Here is a 16,819-nt window from a genome sequence, read left to right on the forward strand (position 1 = left end):
AAACCATCCTTTTCCGACGCCTTGCCTCAAAATTCTTTCCTGGAGCATGGTCTAAATTGATAACCGTCAATAGCACGCAACCAGGAACCACTCCTCTGGGAAAAGCCCCCCTCTCCTCTCCTCCGACTAAAACATGGGCTAACGCACGAACTAATGCAGCTTCTCTCACACTTCGTCCCCGTTTCCACTTCCGCCTGCGTCCCCGTGGTCTTCCCCGGCCTAGTGCCTTCTAGTAGCACAAAGCGGTGCCGGGTTGGGCGATGATCTAGCCTAGGGCAGGAATTAAAACAACAAACAGAAGGAAAATGACAATCAACAGTCGCCGGGATTCAACTTCCGTGGCAGAGGTGACTACTACTTAGCAACCAATTGAATCCCTTATGGATAGCATTATGCAGTTCATTTCCAGGGGAAACAATGAATGAAAAGAGACACACGAATGAGAAGCGGAGAATGATTCCGATCCCGACCGCTGGCCTGACTGGCGTCTGTTACCTATCAGTCTCATCATCCCATGCCTGGTCCCGTCAAGCCGCCACGATGGATGAATCAAATGAGGACGGAACACCTCGACTCCACTTCCCGCACATATTAATCAGGTAACGTGTGTACCTCCTCTGCCATAGAGAGAAGAGCTAGATAGCAGGTAGCTGCTAGTGCTACCGCCAACCTTCCACTAAATCGCACGTAGTTTCGCACGAATTGGCTCACCATCTGAAGACCGAGTTGGCGTGACCCGCAGTTGGCTAGAAGAGGCTTCCAGAACCGATGTGCCGCCCGCATAACCAAAAAAAAATTTACACTATACCGACACGGTGGACATCACCCTTACTCCGCGGCAACACCATCCTCCGCCGTCTTTTCCATGACCAAATGATGGGCAGTAGTTATGATTTGTTCGATAAGGATAAGGGAGATACGAATGCAATCGAGTCAATCTTGTTTGCCGTGGCTAGCGAGGTTACCGCCTGTCCGTGGGGTTTCAGAGCGAACCATCCACATCCAGCCTGTGAAATGAAATACTCCAGTAACTAGCGGAGGCATTTAATACTCCGTAGCAGGGGGGAGTCCCCAATTCAGCTGGGTGCGCCAGCTAGACGAAGCAACAGTCCCTTTGAGGTAGCACAGAGGGGGGGCCCGCCCACTAAGGATGAAGGAGGGGCCACCAATTTTCCTGCTACTGGCCAATGGCGGCCTTTGGATCGGCTAGATCGCAGCGAAATTTCCCAAGCTCACTGCATGTAATTCGCTACTCTCTGCAGAAGCATGGAGCTCACCGATCCTTACCGACATATGTACTTGACAGATCTACAGGACTCTCTTTTGCTACTTTACTCTATTTTGTGCTCCTTTGCCTTATCCCAGTGGTCATTATTTTCTAAATTTCTTATCTTCTGCCTGATTTTCTCTTGCGGTCCCACTTCTCAGTTCCCAAAAGTACAAGCATCGTGTCTCAATCTCATGTATGCAGCACAGAGATCAGGAGATCCATCCCAACCAGCATTCTTCAAGCCCCAAAGCATAGGAGATACTACCACAGATAGTACGATGATCGTGAAATGGTCGAAATGGAAAGAGAAGCAAGTGGGAGCCACCTGACATTAACGGATCGCGGCAATCCGGACTAGCTCGGCCACCAATGTTTTCTGAACTTAGTGGCCTGGTCCCCATGGTGCAAGCTTCAGAGACTCCATTATATTCCACCAATCCAGCCCAGACGCCCTTCTATTATAGTAGTCGGCTTCCGCCTGCAGCACCCAAGAGTTCATGCTGGGTTACCCTAGCATTTGGAGCTTCACGGCGGGAATCCAGAGGATATTACCTGCACTCGTTGCATAGGTTTGGGCTGTGTTGCAGCCTGCAAGTGGATGTCTCCTTGACCCGGTGACTTCTAACATCAGACACAGTCCGAGATCTCTCCTCGAGACCAGGAGGAAGCTGACCAGCAAGGCAGTCGTAATGCTAACATTTTCTCTATGAGTATGATGCCGATAGACTAAGGTAGGTGAGATACATTTATGTCTCAACGAAGCTTGCGGGATATATGGTAAGTCCTATCTATTGCACTTTGCCTCTGAAGTGTTTACGGAGCGATTGATGCCCGATGACGTAGCTGAAACACCACTGTTTCCCTTTGGCTTTTGGGCCGACCTCGCTGGACACCAAAGTCCGAATGAAAACACAAAGCATCCTTCGTGGACCACTCAGATGGCAGTAAGATGATGACGAGCCAGTCTTTCCGATGATCTGTCTGCTTTGTTGCCTGCGTGCAACGAATGGAGATCCTGACAGCCCACAGACCCAGTTTTTAGAGACTCTGCTAAGCCACCAGAAAGGAATCCGTTGAATTGGGACAAAAAAGGTCACCAAACAAGTCCATTAAGACTCCCAGTAGTAAGGAACTGTCGACCTCGAGGTAAGGGGGAAACGGACACAGCACCGCCGAGGTGTGTACTGAAGGATGGCAATCTGAGAATTGGAAAGGTGAGAAGCAACGGTGATCAGCAGCTGACATGGGAACGACGACGGTCACCCGTCTGTCATCCACATTTTTGGGGGGGAGGAAGGCAAAAGCATGTTGCCCGCATGCATGCAAGACATCGTGATTTGGGCGTCCTGAGTGGGAGAAGCGAGGCCATCCGCCCCATCTGCCGATGCGAACTAGACGAGGGCCTTGTTTTAGCTTCTTAGGAGGAATTGGCACGGCAGCTACTCTGGGGCTAAGGCATCTAGTCTTAGGTAGATGGGCAGGAAGACCCGTCCGGATAAGCGTCGCCTGGAGGGTGAACGAGGGTCTAAAACAGCCGGCAACACAAAGCCACGACATGGTTTCATTCAGAGTTGAGGCTAGCCAGATGTTTAGCTACTTGCTTTTCCCTTTTCATGATTTTAGTTCTGGTGTTTTGTTTTTTTTTTTTTTTTTCGGTTTTTCACCATTTTTCCCTTTTCTTCTTCCCTCGAAAATATTCCTTTTTCTTTCTCGCTACTTTCGGTCAAGACTCCGTCAGTTCTGGCTTTCATTTCACCTTGGGGGTGGATGTATTCCCTAACTGGTACAAGTCCATTTGTTCGACCCAGCCATGTCACTCGTGCAACAAACTATCTCGTGAACGATGATCATCTAACTTAGCTAACATGATATAGTTGAGGCTGCTGGGGGCCGCGAGCGACATCTGAAGTCTATCAGTATTGAGATGTGGGCTGGCAAGTGAAATCCGTGGAGACGAATTGCGAAGCGCCAGAACCTTGACCAGTATTAGTTTGAGATCGTGATAAGGCAGGATTGAAGGCGAAACCCTTCCGAAAAAGACCGGTGACTTAGTCATAGCTATTAGAGTGGCCTGATTTTACGCTTAGAGGCTCTGTATAAGCTACTACTGTCTAGCAGATAGTAGCTATGGAGTCGGTGGTTGAATATGCTCTGATAGTGAGGAATGGCACATCAAGGCGGTAAGTGCACTCGGGAAGTGTGTATGATTTTAGTATGGTGTAAGTAACGGGAAAAGATACCTTGAGTATACCTCACGGGTACCGTAAGGAACCCGACACGGCTTGATATCCGGCTGAATCGGTCAGTATCGGTAAAGTACCAGGCAGGTATTCCAGGGCCTCCACTGATCCATAGTGCTGGCGCGCCCAGTTAAGCGCTCCGGTTCACCTGCACCTTTTCCCCAGCCCCAAGGCCGGTGTTAGTTGCCTCTAGTGACCTCACTAGCTCGTTGTTAGCGGATTACATTTGTTGGCCAGGTAGTTAGTAGTTTTACTGACATACCTGGGATTTTGTCTGTCTGTCTGTCTCTCTGTCTGTCTGCCTGCCTGCCTAGTAATTAATGCACGCTTCGCTCGGCCAGCTGGGGCTGTGAAAGGATCCCGTGGGATCCCTATCCACTGCCCAGAAAACTAATAGCTCAATCCCGAGGGCGCTCGTAGGTTTTCCTGCTTCGGCAGGTAAAGGAAAGTTCCAAGATGGCCAACTCACTTGGGATGTGGGTTGAGTGTGTGAATGGTTTGTCTACAAGTAGTCTACTAGGTATGGAGTCCCTTCCCTATAGCACCCCCCAAATTTTTGATAGTGCAGTAAGCTAAGTTATACTTTGCGAGAGATTATTTTCCCAATTTAATCGTACCCACGTTCGTCAGCGGTTATTCTGGACAAGATGATGGATGAAGATGATGATCCACTACTATTTACTGAATAGAGACCCATTCCTCTTCGTGACTAGTTAACTCCTACCCAACAACTATATTGGGAACAGTTTCCCAGCCCAGCCCCAGTGCAGTGAGATTCCGTCACCCCCGAGCTCATTCATGGCGTTGACTTGCCTCCACTAGCCCCTCTACCTCTCTTTCTCTGTCTCTTTTCTTACTTAACTTGGTACTTTTGGCCACCGGGTACCATCATTCAAGTCTACCTAATCTAGGTATGCATCTGCATGTATGTCCGTATCACCCTGCCAAGTACGAGTCAGGTCCGAGGTCGAACTTATCAACAAGTACGTATTTTTGGGTTCTAGGTCGGTAGTAAGTAGATTAGGTGTCTCGATGTGGGCGCGATAGATCAATAATAATACAGACGATAAATTATAATAATATAATAATAACAATAACTATATATTCATGAGAATGGGCTGCAGGTAGTCCATTTCTGCCAAGCAGGCATGGGTTAAGCCAGGCTGTCGGGGGGGGAGGAAGGGAAGGGAAACTGAGTCTCCACGTAAGTATGACTGAGATGTATGTCGAATGTAAGTACCTCTGACCGGAAGGAGGTTATGGCGAGGTACTTGGTATGTATGTAAGCTGTATGTCGTATGTATGTAAGAAAGCAACACCATGTCGGTATGGATACCTGCCACTGGGGTGACCTCGAAACTCTTTTCCTACTTTAGTTACACTTTGCCATCTTGCTTGCGTTCTTCCCCAAGCATGCCGGTCGTGCTGTGCTCTCTTGATTCTTGATTCTTGTTCCTTTCATTTGGGGTTCTTGAGTAGTCCTCCATTTTTGGTTTTTCACCCTTTTTTTTTTTTTTCCTTCCGTCTCTTTTACTCTCATTGTTGTGACATGCGCGATCCGCCCAATGCAAGTCGGCTTCGGGTCCTTGTCTTAGTTGTCTCCTCTTCCCACGTCTCTGGGTTCACTCATGGGGTCCCACCCACTCTTGTTTTTCGCGCCCCCGCCCTCTCATCCCAGCAATCAGTGCTCTCTTTCCTATTTTATTTTTTTTATTTTTTTTTTTTCTTCTCCTCTCTTTGCTTTTTGATCGATTAGAATTTATTTTTTTTGTTTTTTTCTTTTCTTATTTTTCAATTTTTTTTTATTATTCTGATTTCCGATTAATCCATCTTTATTTTATTTTATTTTCACTGTCGATTTTGTTTCACACCGCCGAATGATGCTGTCAACAACGTTCGACCTACTTTACGATCGTCTCTGCTCCTATAGGAAAGCTGGCCGCGAGCAATAATAAGTAATCATGCCTAGAGGAAATAATCAGAATAACTAATCCTCATCATAAATCATCATCATTCCTGGACAGTCTGGCTTGAGACTTCTTCCTTTCTTGTCGTTTCTTCCAACTGTCACTTCCCTGTCCCTTCTGACCCTCCATCCTATCCATCTTCCTCTTCATCTTTTCTTCCTCTTTGCTCTCCCATATTCCGTATTATTCATTCATCGTCATAGATAATCTGTATTTCTTTCATCATCTGCTGCCCTTCATCTCCATCTAAAGAAAACATCCATCCTTCTTGTCAGTGCGATCTGCACGGTTGCCAATTTGCCATACTACCTACGACTACTACATCCGGTATACTGCTGGTCACTATCGTGTAGTACTTACTTCTTTCTCTGTCTTTTCTGCAACCAACAAAATCCTCCAAGTCGGGAACAAGCAGCACCACGGGTGTATGTTATCGAGGTTTCACTTCTTCCCTTGAAGCAAACCGGGTTTCTCCCACCTGGTCCTCTTTCTCCCTTTATTTTTTTTTATCTTCAAGTGGTTCCGTGGTTTTCCTTTCACCGTGGCTACCCTCGGGATCAGTGTGTTGGCGAGTCTTCCATACTCCCACCCGGTTCATTCCTCGCAACAATATCATTCGCTGCCAGGCTACCATTTTGCCCAACCCGCCGGCTCCCTCTCTCAGGCAGCTCTTCACGAGTCTCCAGCTCATCTGGAGAGAGAGGGGGCCCAGCAATGCCCTAGGTCGCTCCACCGATCTATCGAAAGAGAATCGGAGCATATGTCGTCCACCTTGACTGGCCCTTCCCCAGACGATGCACATCCAGCCGAGGACCACGGTACGTTTGGTAGAAAGCGGCCTCGCTCACACGATGACTCTGCATCTTCCGATGGACCGGACCCTGTGCGTCACCGGCCTCTTTCCTGGCAACCATCAGCTCCTGTGGAACCTTCCGTGAAATCTACTCAGCTTCGTTCCATCGGCGTTGAGTCGATTCTGAACCCACCGTCAAAAGCAGCAGTCGTTGCAGCAGAACCCGGTCGCGAAGGATTGGGGTCCCAGGTGCCGACTACTTCATCGTCACCATCCCATGCACGACTGCCCTCCTCCCCATCAGTCCATCTTCCCTCTCCCTCTGTTCACCCAGCAAAACGTCTCTCTGCATCTCCCGCTATGAAACACCATCAGGCTATTGCCCCTGCTTCTCCTTCTGCGCGTTTTGTTCCAACGGGAGGCGGCTACGCCCAGAGACTGGGTGTTTCACAGTCTCCTCTGGCTCACCCATCTCGTCTAGCCTCTTATTCAGCAGCTCCAGGCTCTCCCCTATCCGTTGATCCATTCCCTGGGCAGTCAGTATCGACATCCACGCATCCTGCCCCGGCTCCAGTCTCCATGCATTCGACTCCAACTTTCCACAGCCGTCGGACAAGCGCCAACCCCACACCTGCTCCCAGCTCTCAGGAAACAAGCCCTACAACCCCCGTCTCTGCTTACAGTCAGCTCGGGCGGTCATCTCCAGCAGTATCTGCTGCGCCAATGCAGCAAACTACACCCTCTTTCCTCAATGCAACCGCGTACGGATCCAGTGAGCCCGCCACTCGCTTGCCTTCAGTAATGGCGGGACCAAGATCTACGGGTGAAGAAGCGGCTACTGCGGGAGCCCCGCCAGAGAATCCTCCTTATCCTGGCATGATTCCTTGCATTCTAGACCTGAAATCAGGGTCTTCTAGTCAGGCAGAGAAACGGAAGGCGAACAGCGATGCATCGAGGAGGTTCCGGAATCGGAAGAGAAACGAAATGCAGCTGGAGCAAAAGATTGCCGGGCAACTGGAAGAGATCCAGAAGAAAACTGAAGAGTTGAAAAGGCGGGACGATCAAATCCGATCTCTGATGCAGGAACGAGATTTCTATCGCTCTGAGAGGGATTTCTTCCGTGAACACGTCTCCCGCTTAGTGCCTACAGGTCAGCTTCCGGCCAGGCCAGCATCCCCACTTACCCTACGACCGCCCTTCGAGTCCACCGCCTCTGAGCGCGAGGCCACATGGCATGCCTCCGAGGCCAGAAAAATGGTCGAGAACACTTCTGGAAGTGGAAAGCTGGCCCCAGCGCCATCTCACCTGATGGCCGGTTCGTCAACCAGGCCGCCCGTGACGTGGTCGACCGCTCCGACTTCGTATCCGGCAGCCCACGTTGAGCGAAGTATGCTGCCCGACGAACAGCAAGCAAGATCATTGCCTCAGTTCCCTGGACAATGGGCGCGAAACTCCTAAATGAGATGAATAGCAAACGTGAACATCGGGCGCCTAATCTGGCTTTGAAATCTCGGGTATCAGATTCCTCTATGGTACTTCTAGCGGCTCGCAGGGAGGGCTACTAATGCCAGCGCGACACGCTTTCTCGAGATATCGTCATTTCTCATTTTTCCCTTCTTGTCATGTAATCGACCTTTGTGTGCCCTTGCACATCGGGGGACTGAGAGCCATAAAAGTTCCTAAAAGGCTTGTTTTCTTTATCCGCCGGAGGCTAAGTCATCTTAAGCAATGGGGAAAAGCTCTCTGCACACAGTTTGTGTGATCAGCATATGAAATAGGTGTATGGACGGGTGGTATTTTGAAAGGTGTGGCTTTGTCCTTTCCTCTTGTTTGTCTTTCCATGATCGGGTATTCTCATGCAACTTGTCTACCTTATACATTTATCGTACACATTTACTCAATTATGTCGCCCTTGATTTTTTGTTCCTTGTTTATTCAGACGTTGGGTGGCGTTGGGTTTCTCTGCTTCGCTTTACCATGAGTTAAACGGCCTGCACGGTGGACTTTTGAAGATACTCCTTGCTGCATGCAGCATTGTCAGCAAATGCATTGCTTTGAATGATTTTGTGTTCTCGCGTTGGACCATAGACGCTGCCATTATCTGACTTTTAATGAGCGAGGGCGAAGTTTATCATTCAACGTTCTGTTCTTTGTGGATTTGTCCACGTCCTTTCGGACTTTTTGACGCAGCGTTATAGACTGTATAGCATATTCAGGGATCAATTGACGACGCATGCACTCGAGAATCTTCAGCCATGGAAAGCGTTCTGTAGATCTTTGGTAAGAGAATCGATGGCAGCCTAGGGCATCCAGGCACCTTTTCCCAAAGGGGAACGTCCACCCGTCCACGTGCCCGGTTCAGCCAATCAGGGCATCCCACGGCATGTGTTGGATCAGTGATCAGCTCGAATGCAATATAATGAAGATGCAACCAACACCATCTGCTGGGCTTCTCTCGAGAAAGCCCCTCCACTTCTCACACTAGATATATCCGGCCCGCGTCGACTTCCCGTTCCATTCGGCCTCGTCCGCTGAAGATCCCTCCCACTGCTGCACGTGGGCCACCATTGTGAACTTCTAACCTGAACTGGTAGAGTATCACACACCATGCCGAGCGGGGATGAAGGGGTTATATGAGGACCGGCTGGTCCGGTGCAATGGCCATCGCCATCAATTGCTGCTGTGCAAGAAATTTCTCCTCATAGGTATCATGGGTGTCTCTGCCGTTCTACTTCCTTTGTACCTCCTGTCCGGGTATGCTAATCATCCCTATCGGAGCCTGATATGGACCCTCCCCTTCCGAAGGCCCCCTGAAGCTTGGACTGTGTGGGACTATTGATCTGATCGCTGACAATCTGTGCACAGAGTCACCTCCGGACTGGCAGTCCCCGCCTCGAGAAATCAATCCACTTGCGATACGGTCGATCAGGGGTATCAATGCTTCTCGGAGACTTCGCATCTTTGGGGCCAATACGCGCCGTTCTTTTCTCTGGCAAACAAATCGGCCATCTCCCCTGATGTTCCTGCCGGATGCCATGTCACTTTCGCCCAGGTTCTCTCCCGCCATGGAGCACGGTATCCGACCGACTCCAAGGGCAAGAAATACTCCGCTCTCATCGAGGAGATCCAGCAGAACGCGACAACCTTCGAGGGGAAATATGCCTTCCTGAAGACATACAACTACAGCCTGGGCGCGGATGACCTGACTCCCTTCGGAGAGCAGGAGCTGGTCAACTCCGGCGTCAAGTTCTACCAGCGATACGAATCGCTCACAAGAAACATTGTCCCGTTCATCCGATCCTCAGGCTCCAGCCGCGTGATTGCCTCTGGCAATAAATTCATCGAGGGCTTCCAGAGCACTAAGCTGAAGGATCCTCGTGCCCAGCCCGGCCAATCGTCGCCCAAGATCGACGTGGTCATTTCAGAGGCCAGCACATCCAACAACACTCTCGATCCGGGCACCTGCACCGTTTTCGAAGATAGCGAATTGGCCGATGACATCGAAGCCAATTTCACCGCCACGTTCGTCCCCTCCATTCGTCAACGTCTGGAGAACGACTTGTCTGGCGTGTCTCTCACGGACACAGAAGTGACCTACCTCATGGACATGTGCTCCTTCGACACCATCTCCACCAGCACCGTCGACACCAAGCTGTCCCCCTTCTGTGACCTGTTCACCCATGAAGAATGGATCAACTACGACTACCTCCAGTCCCTGAACAAATACTACGGCCATGGCGCAGGTAACCCGCTCGGCCCGACCCAGGGCGTCGGCTACGCTAACGAGCTCATCGCCCGTCTCACCCACTCGCCTGTCCACGATGACACCAGCTCCAACCACACATTGGACTCCAACCCGGCTACTTTCCCGCTCAACTCCACTCTCTATGCGGACTTTTCGCATGATAACGGCATCATCTCTATCCTCTTTGCTTTGGGTCTGTACAACGGCACCAAGCCGCTGTCTTCCACGACCGCGGAGAATATCACCCAGACCGATGGGTTCTCATCTGCCTGGACGGTTCCTTTCGCGTCGCGCATGTACGTCGAGATGATGCAATGCCAGTCCGAGCAGGAGCCTTTGGTCCGTGTCTTGGTTAATGATCGTGTTGTTCCGCTGCATGGCTGTCCGGTTGATGCTTTGGGAAGATGTACGCGGGATAGCTTCGTGAAGGGGTTGAGCTTTGCCAGATCTGGCGGTGATTGGGGGGAGTGTTTCGCTTAGTGCATGATACTGACGCAGTTGGAATGTCACATATGAGATTACCCATCAATTACTTCGTGTATGCATATATCGAGAATTTTGATGATGACTACTCCGGTGGATATCTAGTACCCTCAACCATACAATCAAAACCTACTACAATCAAACCCAATTCCCTTCTATCCCTCATTCCACAACTATCCACACTCAACGCATAGCATTATACCCCCATGACAGGATCAAAAACAAACAATATTATACAAACCCCCCAATGCAATAACAACCGCAGTCCATACCTCATATAAATACAATATCCAATACACTCAACCCATCCCACTAACCACCCCTACTACTTACTTCTCCCCCTCCCCCTCCACCTTCCCAGAACCCGAAGTCAAAGTCGAAGGAGTAGCCGAAGCAGAAGACGACCTCTCCACCAACCTCTTCGGCCTCTTATCCCCATACGCTACAACAACAAACCCCACCCCCGTTAGCAAACACTCCCCCTCCCTAGAACAAAACAAAAAAGCCAAAGAAATGTGGAAAAAGGGATAACATACTCCTCTCATACAAACTCCACGACGTATACATCAGTATCGGCAATCCCACCATTACTGATATCCATCTATATAACCATACCCACGTTAATGATGAATTCCAACATAGAAGGATATAAAGAGATGATAGCAGTAAAACAGGGAAAGAAGGAGGAGGCAGAGGGTGACGTACCGTCTCGCGGCGACTTTATATTCTTTCGTTTGACGAATATCTTTAATTGCTCCTGCTCTTGCTCCTGCTGGACGTCCACGCGGTGGGATGGACGTCTGTTGTGGTTGGCGGTGATGGGGATCCATGTTCACTCTTGGTTTGGGGGTGGATGATGGTTGGGTGGGCATTTTATTTCTTTTATTTTTTTTTTTGGTTGGTTGGTTGGTTGGGTCACTTAGGGGAGTTGTTATTTGGAATCAATTAAGTGGATGAGTGAGTGATGTTAGGTGAGTGATTATTCGGATTGAAGATAGATTGGATATGAAATGATTGATGGGATGGATTGATGGATGGATGGAGGCGGAAAAGTCAGGTGGTTCGGGGATTTGTGTTTGTGCCTGAGGCATCTATATCCCATCTTCTCTAGACAATAGCTAAGTTGATTCCACGACAATGCATAATAGCCACGATGTGTATGTATTTATTTCATTTGTAAGTTATTTAAATTAACCCGCTGTGCTATTGCCTTGGCTATCCACCCAATTTCGAAGTTCGAGAATTAAAAGTCATCCTACAGTACAGAAAAAGTAAAACAGTGAAGGGGGAAAAAAGAAGAAACAACAAGATAATACAGCCCGTCCAGGTCCATTCTAGTTCTTCGAATGACCAAATAAGAAAACAAAAAATTGGGCAAGCAAGCAAAGCATATTCTAAACGGAACGCCAATAACTTCGCCTGCCTGTGGAATTAAGCGCTATGCACGAATGGCTCGAAAAACTTCCGTAACTCCGTAATTAGAGAGAGATATGAAATTAAGCTGACCATGAGGGAGTGATATGGAGGTGCTTTGTTGTATTGTCGATAAAGAGTGAGACGATCGTAGATCCCGATTTGGTTGCACTTCGATAGTAACAGCAGCTCCGGGATGATGTAGATGTAAATGTGAGTTCCACACAGAGTGCTGTTTACTTTGAGAGAGCAGTGAGAGATGTATGTGAAGCAGATGAACCATGACGAAGCGATCCAGACACACTTAGACTTCAGTGTACGGACGCTTCCGCGGGTTGATAGCGTATAGTTTGAGATGCCACGCGGAGCGCCGAGTAAGCGATAGAGATGAGAGATGCGTGTGTCATGAGGTAGCAGTGATGCCTTGATCCATCGAGCTATATATGAAGTGCAGTAAACCGTAATCGAGCGAGCTCAGATACTCAACGATCAGTTTGTAATCGGCTCTGGGTTGAGATGGAAATGAGTAGAGTGCCTCTAGAAGCCGAGTACATGATGCGAATGTGAGATGTGTATCGTCGAGCATCAGAGAAAGCATCCTCAATATCAGTCGGTAACGAACCTGCGGGTTGATATGGTAGTGAGATGCCACGCAGATTCGATACCAAGATGAGATTCGAGAGATATAAAGGAGCCATCGTATCGTGAACAAGCGAACCAAAGCATACTCCATGATCAGTCCGAACCGGATCTGCGGGTTGAGATGAATATGAGTTGCCACGCAGATCCGGTGACATATAAGAGAAATGAGAGATGTAAAACAGCCACTTTATCTTCATCAAGCATCAAAACACATTCCATGGTCAGTCTGTACGGTCTGCGGGTTGATATGTAAGAAAGGCGATGCCACGCAGATTCGAAACAGATTGAGAGATATGAGAGATTTGAACAGCCACTTTTTCTTCATAAAGCATCAAATCACACTCAATGGTCAGTCGGTACGGGTCTGCGGGTTGATGAGCAAGTTTCGATGCCACGCAGACCGCGCACATGCGATGTATAAAGCTAGACGAGTGTAGACTGACCATCGAGGAGCATCTCAGTTGGGTTGGCCGTTGGAATGGCCGTTAGGTTGACCGTTGGGCTGGCTATTGGGATCATCAGATTTGTCCGATGGAACGTTCCGTTTGCGTGCGTTGGCGCGACGAGCTCTCTGCTCAGCGTGATTCTGAAATTCGGCGATCAAGGCGGCTGCAGCACGGCGACGGGGACGTCCCCCAGGAGCTGTGTTGTAGTTTCGGGGCGGCGGTCCGGGAAGGGGAGCCAAATTGAGAGCCTCGAGCTTGTCTTTGGGTGGTTCGGGAGGCCCCTTTGCAAGATCTTCTGGCGTCGTGCGTTTCATCATCTCTTGAGTATAATTACGACGCAGGCCGAGCTTCAGGATTTTGGAAGGGCTAGATCGCTCCTGCTGACTCTTCGTCTCGGTGGGCTTCGTCTCAGCGGGCTGATCTTCCATCTCAGAATGGGATCGCTTTCTGGTAGCCCCCGCCGCTCCTCCCTTCAAGGTCAGCTTGATACGCAGCGTCTTGGGCGGCTCAGCAGGTGGAGTTGGTTCTGGCTCCCTCCGGCGTCGCTTGGTCGGTTGAGTGGTTTCTGAGGCCTCGCCGCCGCGGCGCCGTTTGCGAGTCGGCTCCTTGGTCTCCTTGGTCTCTTTTGCTTCACCTGAACCGTCTTTCGGGGCATTTTCATCGTGCTGAGCGATCAAGGTTTGGATATAGGCAGCCGGCATCATTCGGTCAACAGCGATACCTCTCTTGCGGGCCTCCTCCCGAGCCTTGATGGTCGCCTTGACCTCGTCCACGTTTTCGAAGAAGAAAGGCATCTTGTTGTCCTGGGGCAGGTTACGCTCTCCCATGCGTGGGGGATACCCGAAGATGCGATCCTTCTCAAATTGTTCGTGAGACTTCAGGCGAATCGGAGGTTGGGGAAGCAACTTGTCTCCGTAGGTGTTGTTAGGGCGGAACCAAGAGTAGCCTTCGCCAACGAGCACAAGCTCTTCACCATATTTATTCTTCTTGCCTGTGAAAACGAAACCGTCCTCGTCAGTCCACCGGTGCGTCTCGGACGTAGAGAAAGGCTTACTGGATCCCTCAACGCCGATCTCTGCCTGGGGCTGCGCTTCGGATGCGGCCTCGGTCACGGGCTCCGCCTCGGACTGCACCGTTGGAGTTTCGGTCTTCTTCTCCTCAGACTTCTTCACGTACTCCTTGCGCAGCTCTTCGAGCCAGCCCTCGGCTTCCGATGACGGCTCAAATTCTGGAGCAACAGCTGCCGCGGCCAGATCAAGAAGTCGGTTTGCAACAGCTGCCCATTTTCCATCGACGGCTGCCTTAAATGCCTGTGCGGTACCAGTTGTTTTCGCACTGGCCTTTTTGTTTGCACGCGTCTTTTTCACTGCTGCCTTGCCCTTTACTTCTTTGAGAGCAGACTCTGGCATTGATGACGGTGCACGGTTTCTCCGGAAGCGCCGCTCGGATTCCAACGATTCCATAGCTTTGATGGTAGGCTTTCTGGTTCTTCCAGATGTGCGCGCAGCTGAAGTAGTGGTTGAGAAGCTGGCAGTTGGGGAGCCTGGGCCATCATTGGAGCCATCGAGACCAAATTTGTTTCCATACATATCAGCAGGGTATTCAAAGGGAAAACTTTCGCCGTACGGAGTACTGCGTTCATATCCAGGAGTATCCAAGTCATATCCAGACATGGTCTCGTATCCAGCTTTGCTGTCAAAGGCAGGAGTGCTTTCAATGCTGTCAGCAACCTCGCGGCTGAAAGGTGTCTTTGGGGCTGACGGTGTTTCAAGAGACCCGTCATCCACGGCCTGGCTGGCTGAGGTGGCTGCAGTCTTTCGAGTAGAACGCTGGGGTCGAGAACTTGTTCGAGCAGCAACCTGTGAATTGACAGGCTTGTGACTGTTTGCATTCACCGCAGAGACGGGAGTCGACTGCACTGATTTGGAATCCTGAGTGACAGCCATTGCTCTGGACTTGCGTTCCGCACGACGAGATCTGGCAGTCGTGGTACGAGGAGTCGAGCGAGGCTGCGTAGCAGGTGTTGCAAGCTTGGTGCTAGCCTCCTGGGTTTGGGCAGCTTTAGCATTGTTGGCAGACGCAGCAGAACTAGCGGGAGTTTTGTTGGCTTTGCCGCCCTGAGCGTTCTGCTGGGGTGTAGAAGTAACAGAAGTGGTAGAGTCCACTGAAGAAGTCTTCTCGCTGTTCTCAACGCCGTTCAGCTTGGCTGGCATAGACTTGCGCGTCTTGCGGCCGTTGGAAGCGGAAGGGTTCATAACAGGTGAGTTTGAAACGTTAGAAGTGGACATAGTGGGGTTTGGTGACGGGTTTTGAGTAGCCAAAGACTTGCGTCGGTCTTGGGGTTTTCTTGACAGAAAGTTATGCAACGTCGACTGGGACTGTTGCTTGGGATTGGGAGCAGGAGTTGCAGGTTGCACGGTCTCACCGTTGGCTAAGGCCGATTTCCTGCCGCGTTCTCTTTTCCTAGAGACGCTGTTGGATATCTGCGAGGGACCACCAGAGCCTTTCTGGTTCGGGGTCTGGGCAGAATCTTGAGTTGAATCTGTCTTTTCGTCTACAGTAGCAGAACGCTGCGTCTTGCGACGTTTGGCAGAGGGAAGCTGTTCTTCGAAAGACGTTGTGACAGGTGTTGGGGGCAAAGAGTAAGAGGAGTGGGAGAGGTTTGAAGGGTGAGCTTCTGGTTCACGCGTTGTCCTACGTGAGGCACGAGATGAACTGCGTCGTGTTTCTCGCTGGAAATCTGTTTAGAAATTGAAGAAAGAGACGCGAGGCAGAAAGATGCAGAAGACTTACAGGAGTCAAGTCGAGGGAGAGGGCAGCGGGGGACCCAAGTTCCCTCGCAACAGAAGCCCTACCAACCACTTCAGTGTTGTTAGCTTCCATCACAGTGAATAGCCGGATCCAAGTGAATCCCCAAGTCCTAAAACGGGATTCAGGTCTTTGTTCGGCTTACTTGTTCACCGTTTCTCAGTCACTTCCCTCCCTTCAGCAACCCCGATATACGGCTTGTCCCGGCCGAATCCTTGATTATACAACCACTAATACTTCGGAGGCAACGGACAGATTGGCGGGCGAACTACAGTGTCTATTCCGGCTGAAATGAAGAGGTTCGATCGGAAGGGTAATGCGACGGGGATTTGGGGCTTTTCGGGCCTGTGAGGCGAGGCGAGAGTCAGTGAATGGAATGAGGGCCGATGGACGATTCGGAAAACGGAGGCAAGCAGGAGCGGCACCTCCTGGAAACCCAAAACACCTGGCATGAACCACCAACGGGGCACGAAGCAGTCCAACTATCTTCTCCACGTACCAATATCCAGCTATACTCGTTGTAATTGTAACCACAACCGCCCAGATCCAACTCGTCGTGATCGGAGACCAGGGTGACCCGTCGGTGAAGCGGAGGCGAGGAGTCGGAACGTCAAGGCAAACTGCAGGCGCAGGGGGGCTCCCGGGGCTAGAGAAGAAGCATATAAGACATGGCGCAAATGCAAAGGAGCGACTATTGAGCCGTTCGAGGATCTCCGGGATCGCAACAGTGGCAGGCAAACCCGATAGTCCGGACGAGGGAGCGAAGAAGAAATGTTTGGCAGCCCGAACTCCATCGAGATGCCGGGAAATTAGGGCTTGCACGGGCGGGCGGGCGGTCACTGGACCGCCGCTTGCCCCAAAGCCGCGGGCGCTTATCTTAGCGCATCTTCCGCTTCGGCCTGTTCGTGTCGACGCTCAAGCTTCCCATTCCTCTCGCTATATCCCCGGTGTTTGGCCTTGTCGCTTCCTCCTTTTCTGTTCATTCTACTGCCTGGTCGCTGTGGTTTTGGTC

General features: G+C 50.5%; 7 protein-coding genes across 7 annotated transcripts; 2 read left to right on the forward strand and 5 right to left on the reverse strand.

Moving 5' to 3' along the window:
- Positions 1 to 1,424: 1,424 nt before the first annotated feature.
- An04g03430 (hypothetical protein) lies at positions 1,425 to 4,207 on the reverse strand (the record flags this gene model as incomplete). The annotated part of the gene is made up of 10 exons (XM_059747421.1): positions 1,425 to 1,531; positions 1,596 to 1,722; positions 1,823 to 1,888; positions 2,152 to 2,285; positions 2,368 to 2,795; positions 3,136 to 3,297; positions 3,527 to 3,647; positions 3,837 to 3,881; positions 3,980 to 4,041; positions 4,128 to 4,207. The coding sequence occupies 10 exons, from the start codon at positions 4,205 to 4,207 to the stop codon at positions 1,425 to 1,427; spliced, it is 1,332 nt and encodes a 443-aa protein (XP_059600488.1).
- A 2,030-nt stretch (positions 4,208 to 6,237) lies between these two features.
- An04g03440 (uncharacterized protein) lies at positions 6,238 to 7,728 on the forward strand (the record flags this gene model as incomplete). The annotated part of the gene is made up of 1 exon (XM_001401674.3): positions 6,238 to 7,728. One exon carries the CDS (start codon positions 6,238 to 6,240, stop codon positions 7,726 to 7,728), a length of 1,491 nt encoding a protein of 496 aa, XP_001401711.1.
- Positions 7,729 to 8,482: 754 nt separating this feature from the next.
- Positions 8,483 to 8,941, reverse strand: An04g03450 (hypothetical protein; the record flags this gene model as incomplete). Its single annotated transcript, XM_059747422.1, has 3 exons — positions 8,483 to 8,674; positions 8,753 to 8,857; positions 8,912 to 8,941. 3 exons carry the CDS (start codon positions 8,939 to 8,941, stop codon positions 8,483 to 8,485), a joined length of 327 nt encoding a protein of 108 aa, XP_059600489.1.
- Positions 8,942 to 8,980: 39 nt separating this feature from the next.
- phyA (phytase phyA-Aspergillus niger) lies at positions 8,981 to 10,495 on the forward strand (the record flags this gene model as incomplete). The annotated part of the gene is made up of 2 exons (XM_001401676.3): positions 8,981 to 9,024; positions 9,136 to 10,495. The coding sequence occupies 2 exons, from the start codon at positions 8,981 to 8,983 to the stop codon at positions 10,493 to 10,495; spliced, it is 1,404 nt and encodes a 467-aa protein (XP_001401713.3).
- Positions 10,496 to 10,827: 332 nt separating this feature from the next.
- An04g03470 (hypothetical protein) lies at positions 10,828 to 11,328 on the reverse strand (the record flags this gene model as incomplete). Its single annotated transcript, XM_059747423.1, has 2 exons — positions 10,828 to 10,984; positions 11,204 to 11,328. 2 exons carry the CDS (start codon positions 11,326 to 11,328, stop codon positions 10,828 to 10,830), a joined length of 282 nt encoding a protein of 93 aa, XP_059600490.1.
- Positions 11,329 to 11,741: 413 nt separating this feature from the next.
- Positions 11,742 to 12,885, reverse strand: An04g03480 (hypothetical protein; the record flags this gene model as incomplete). The annotated part of the gene is made up of 4 exons (XM_059747425.1): positions 11,742 to 11,753; positions 12,005 to 12,150; positions 12,534 to 12,662; positions 12,786 to 12,885. The coding sequence occupies 4 exons, from the start codon at positions 12,883 to 12,885 to the stop codon at positions 11,742 to 11,744; spliced, it is 387 nt and encodes a 128-aa protein (XP_059600491.1).
- A 125-nt stretch (positions 12,886 to 13,010) lies between these two features.
- An04g03490 (uncharacterized protein) lies at positions 13,011 to 15,882 on the reverse strand (the record flags this gene model as incomplete). Its single annotated transcript, XM_059747426.1, has 2 exons — positions 13,011 to 15,731; positions 15,793 to 15,882. The coding sequence occupies 2 exons, from the start codon at positions 15,880 to 15,882 to the stop codon at positions 13,011 to 13,013; spliced, it is 2,811 nt and encodes a 936-aa protein (XP_059600492.1).
- Positions 15,883 to 16,819: the final 937 nt, after the last annotated feature.

Source organism: Aspergillus niger (assembly GCF_000002855.4).
Source record: "Aspergillus niger supercontig An04".
Taxonomy (NCBI): domain Eukaryota; kingdom Fungi; phylum Ascomycota; class Eurotiomycetes; order Eurotiales; family Aspergillaceae; genus Aspergillus; species Aspergillus niger.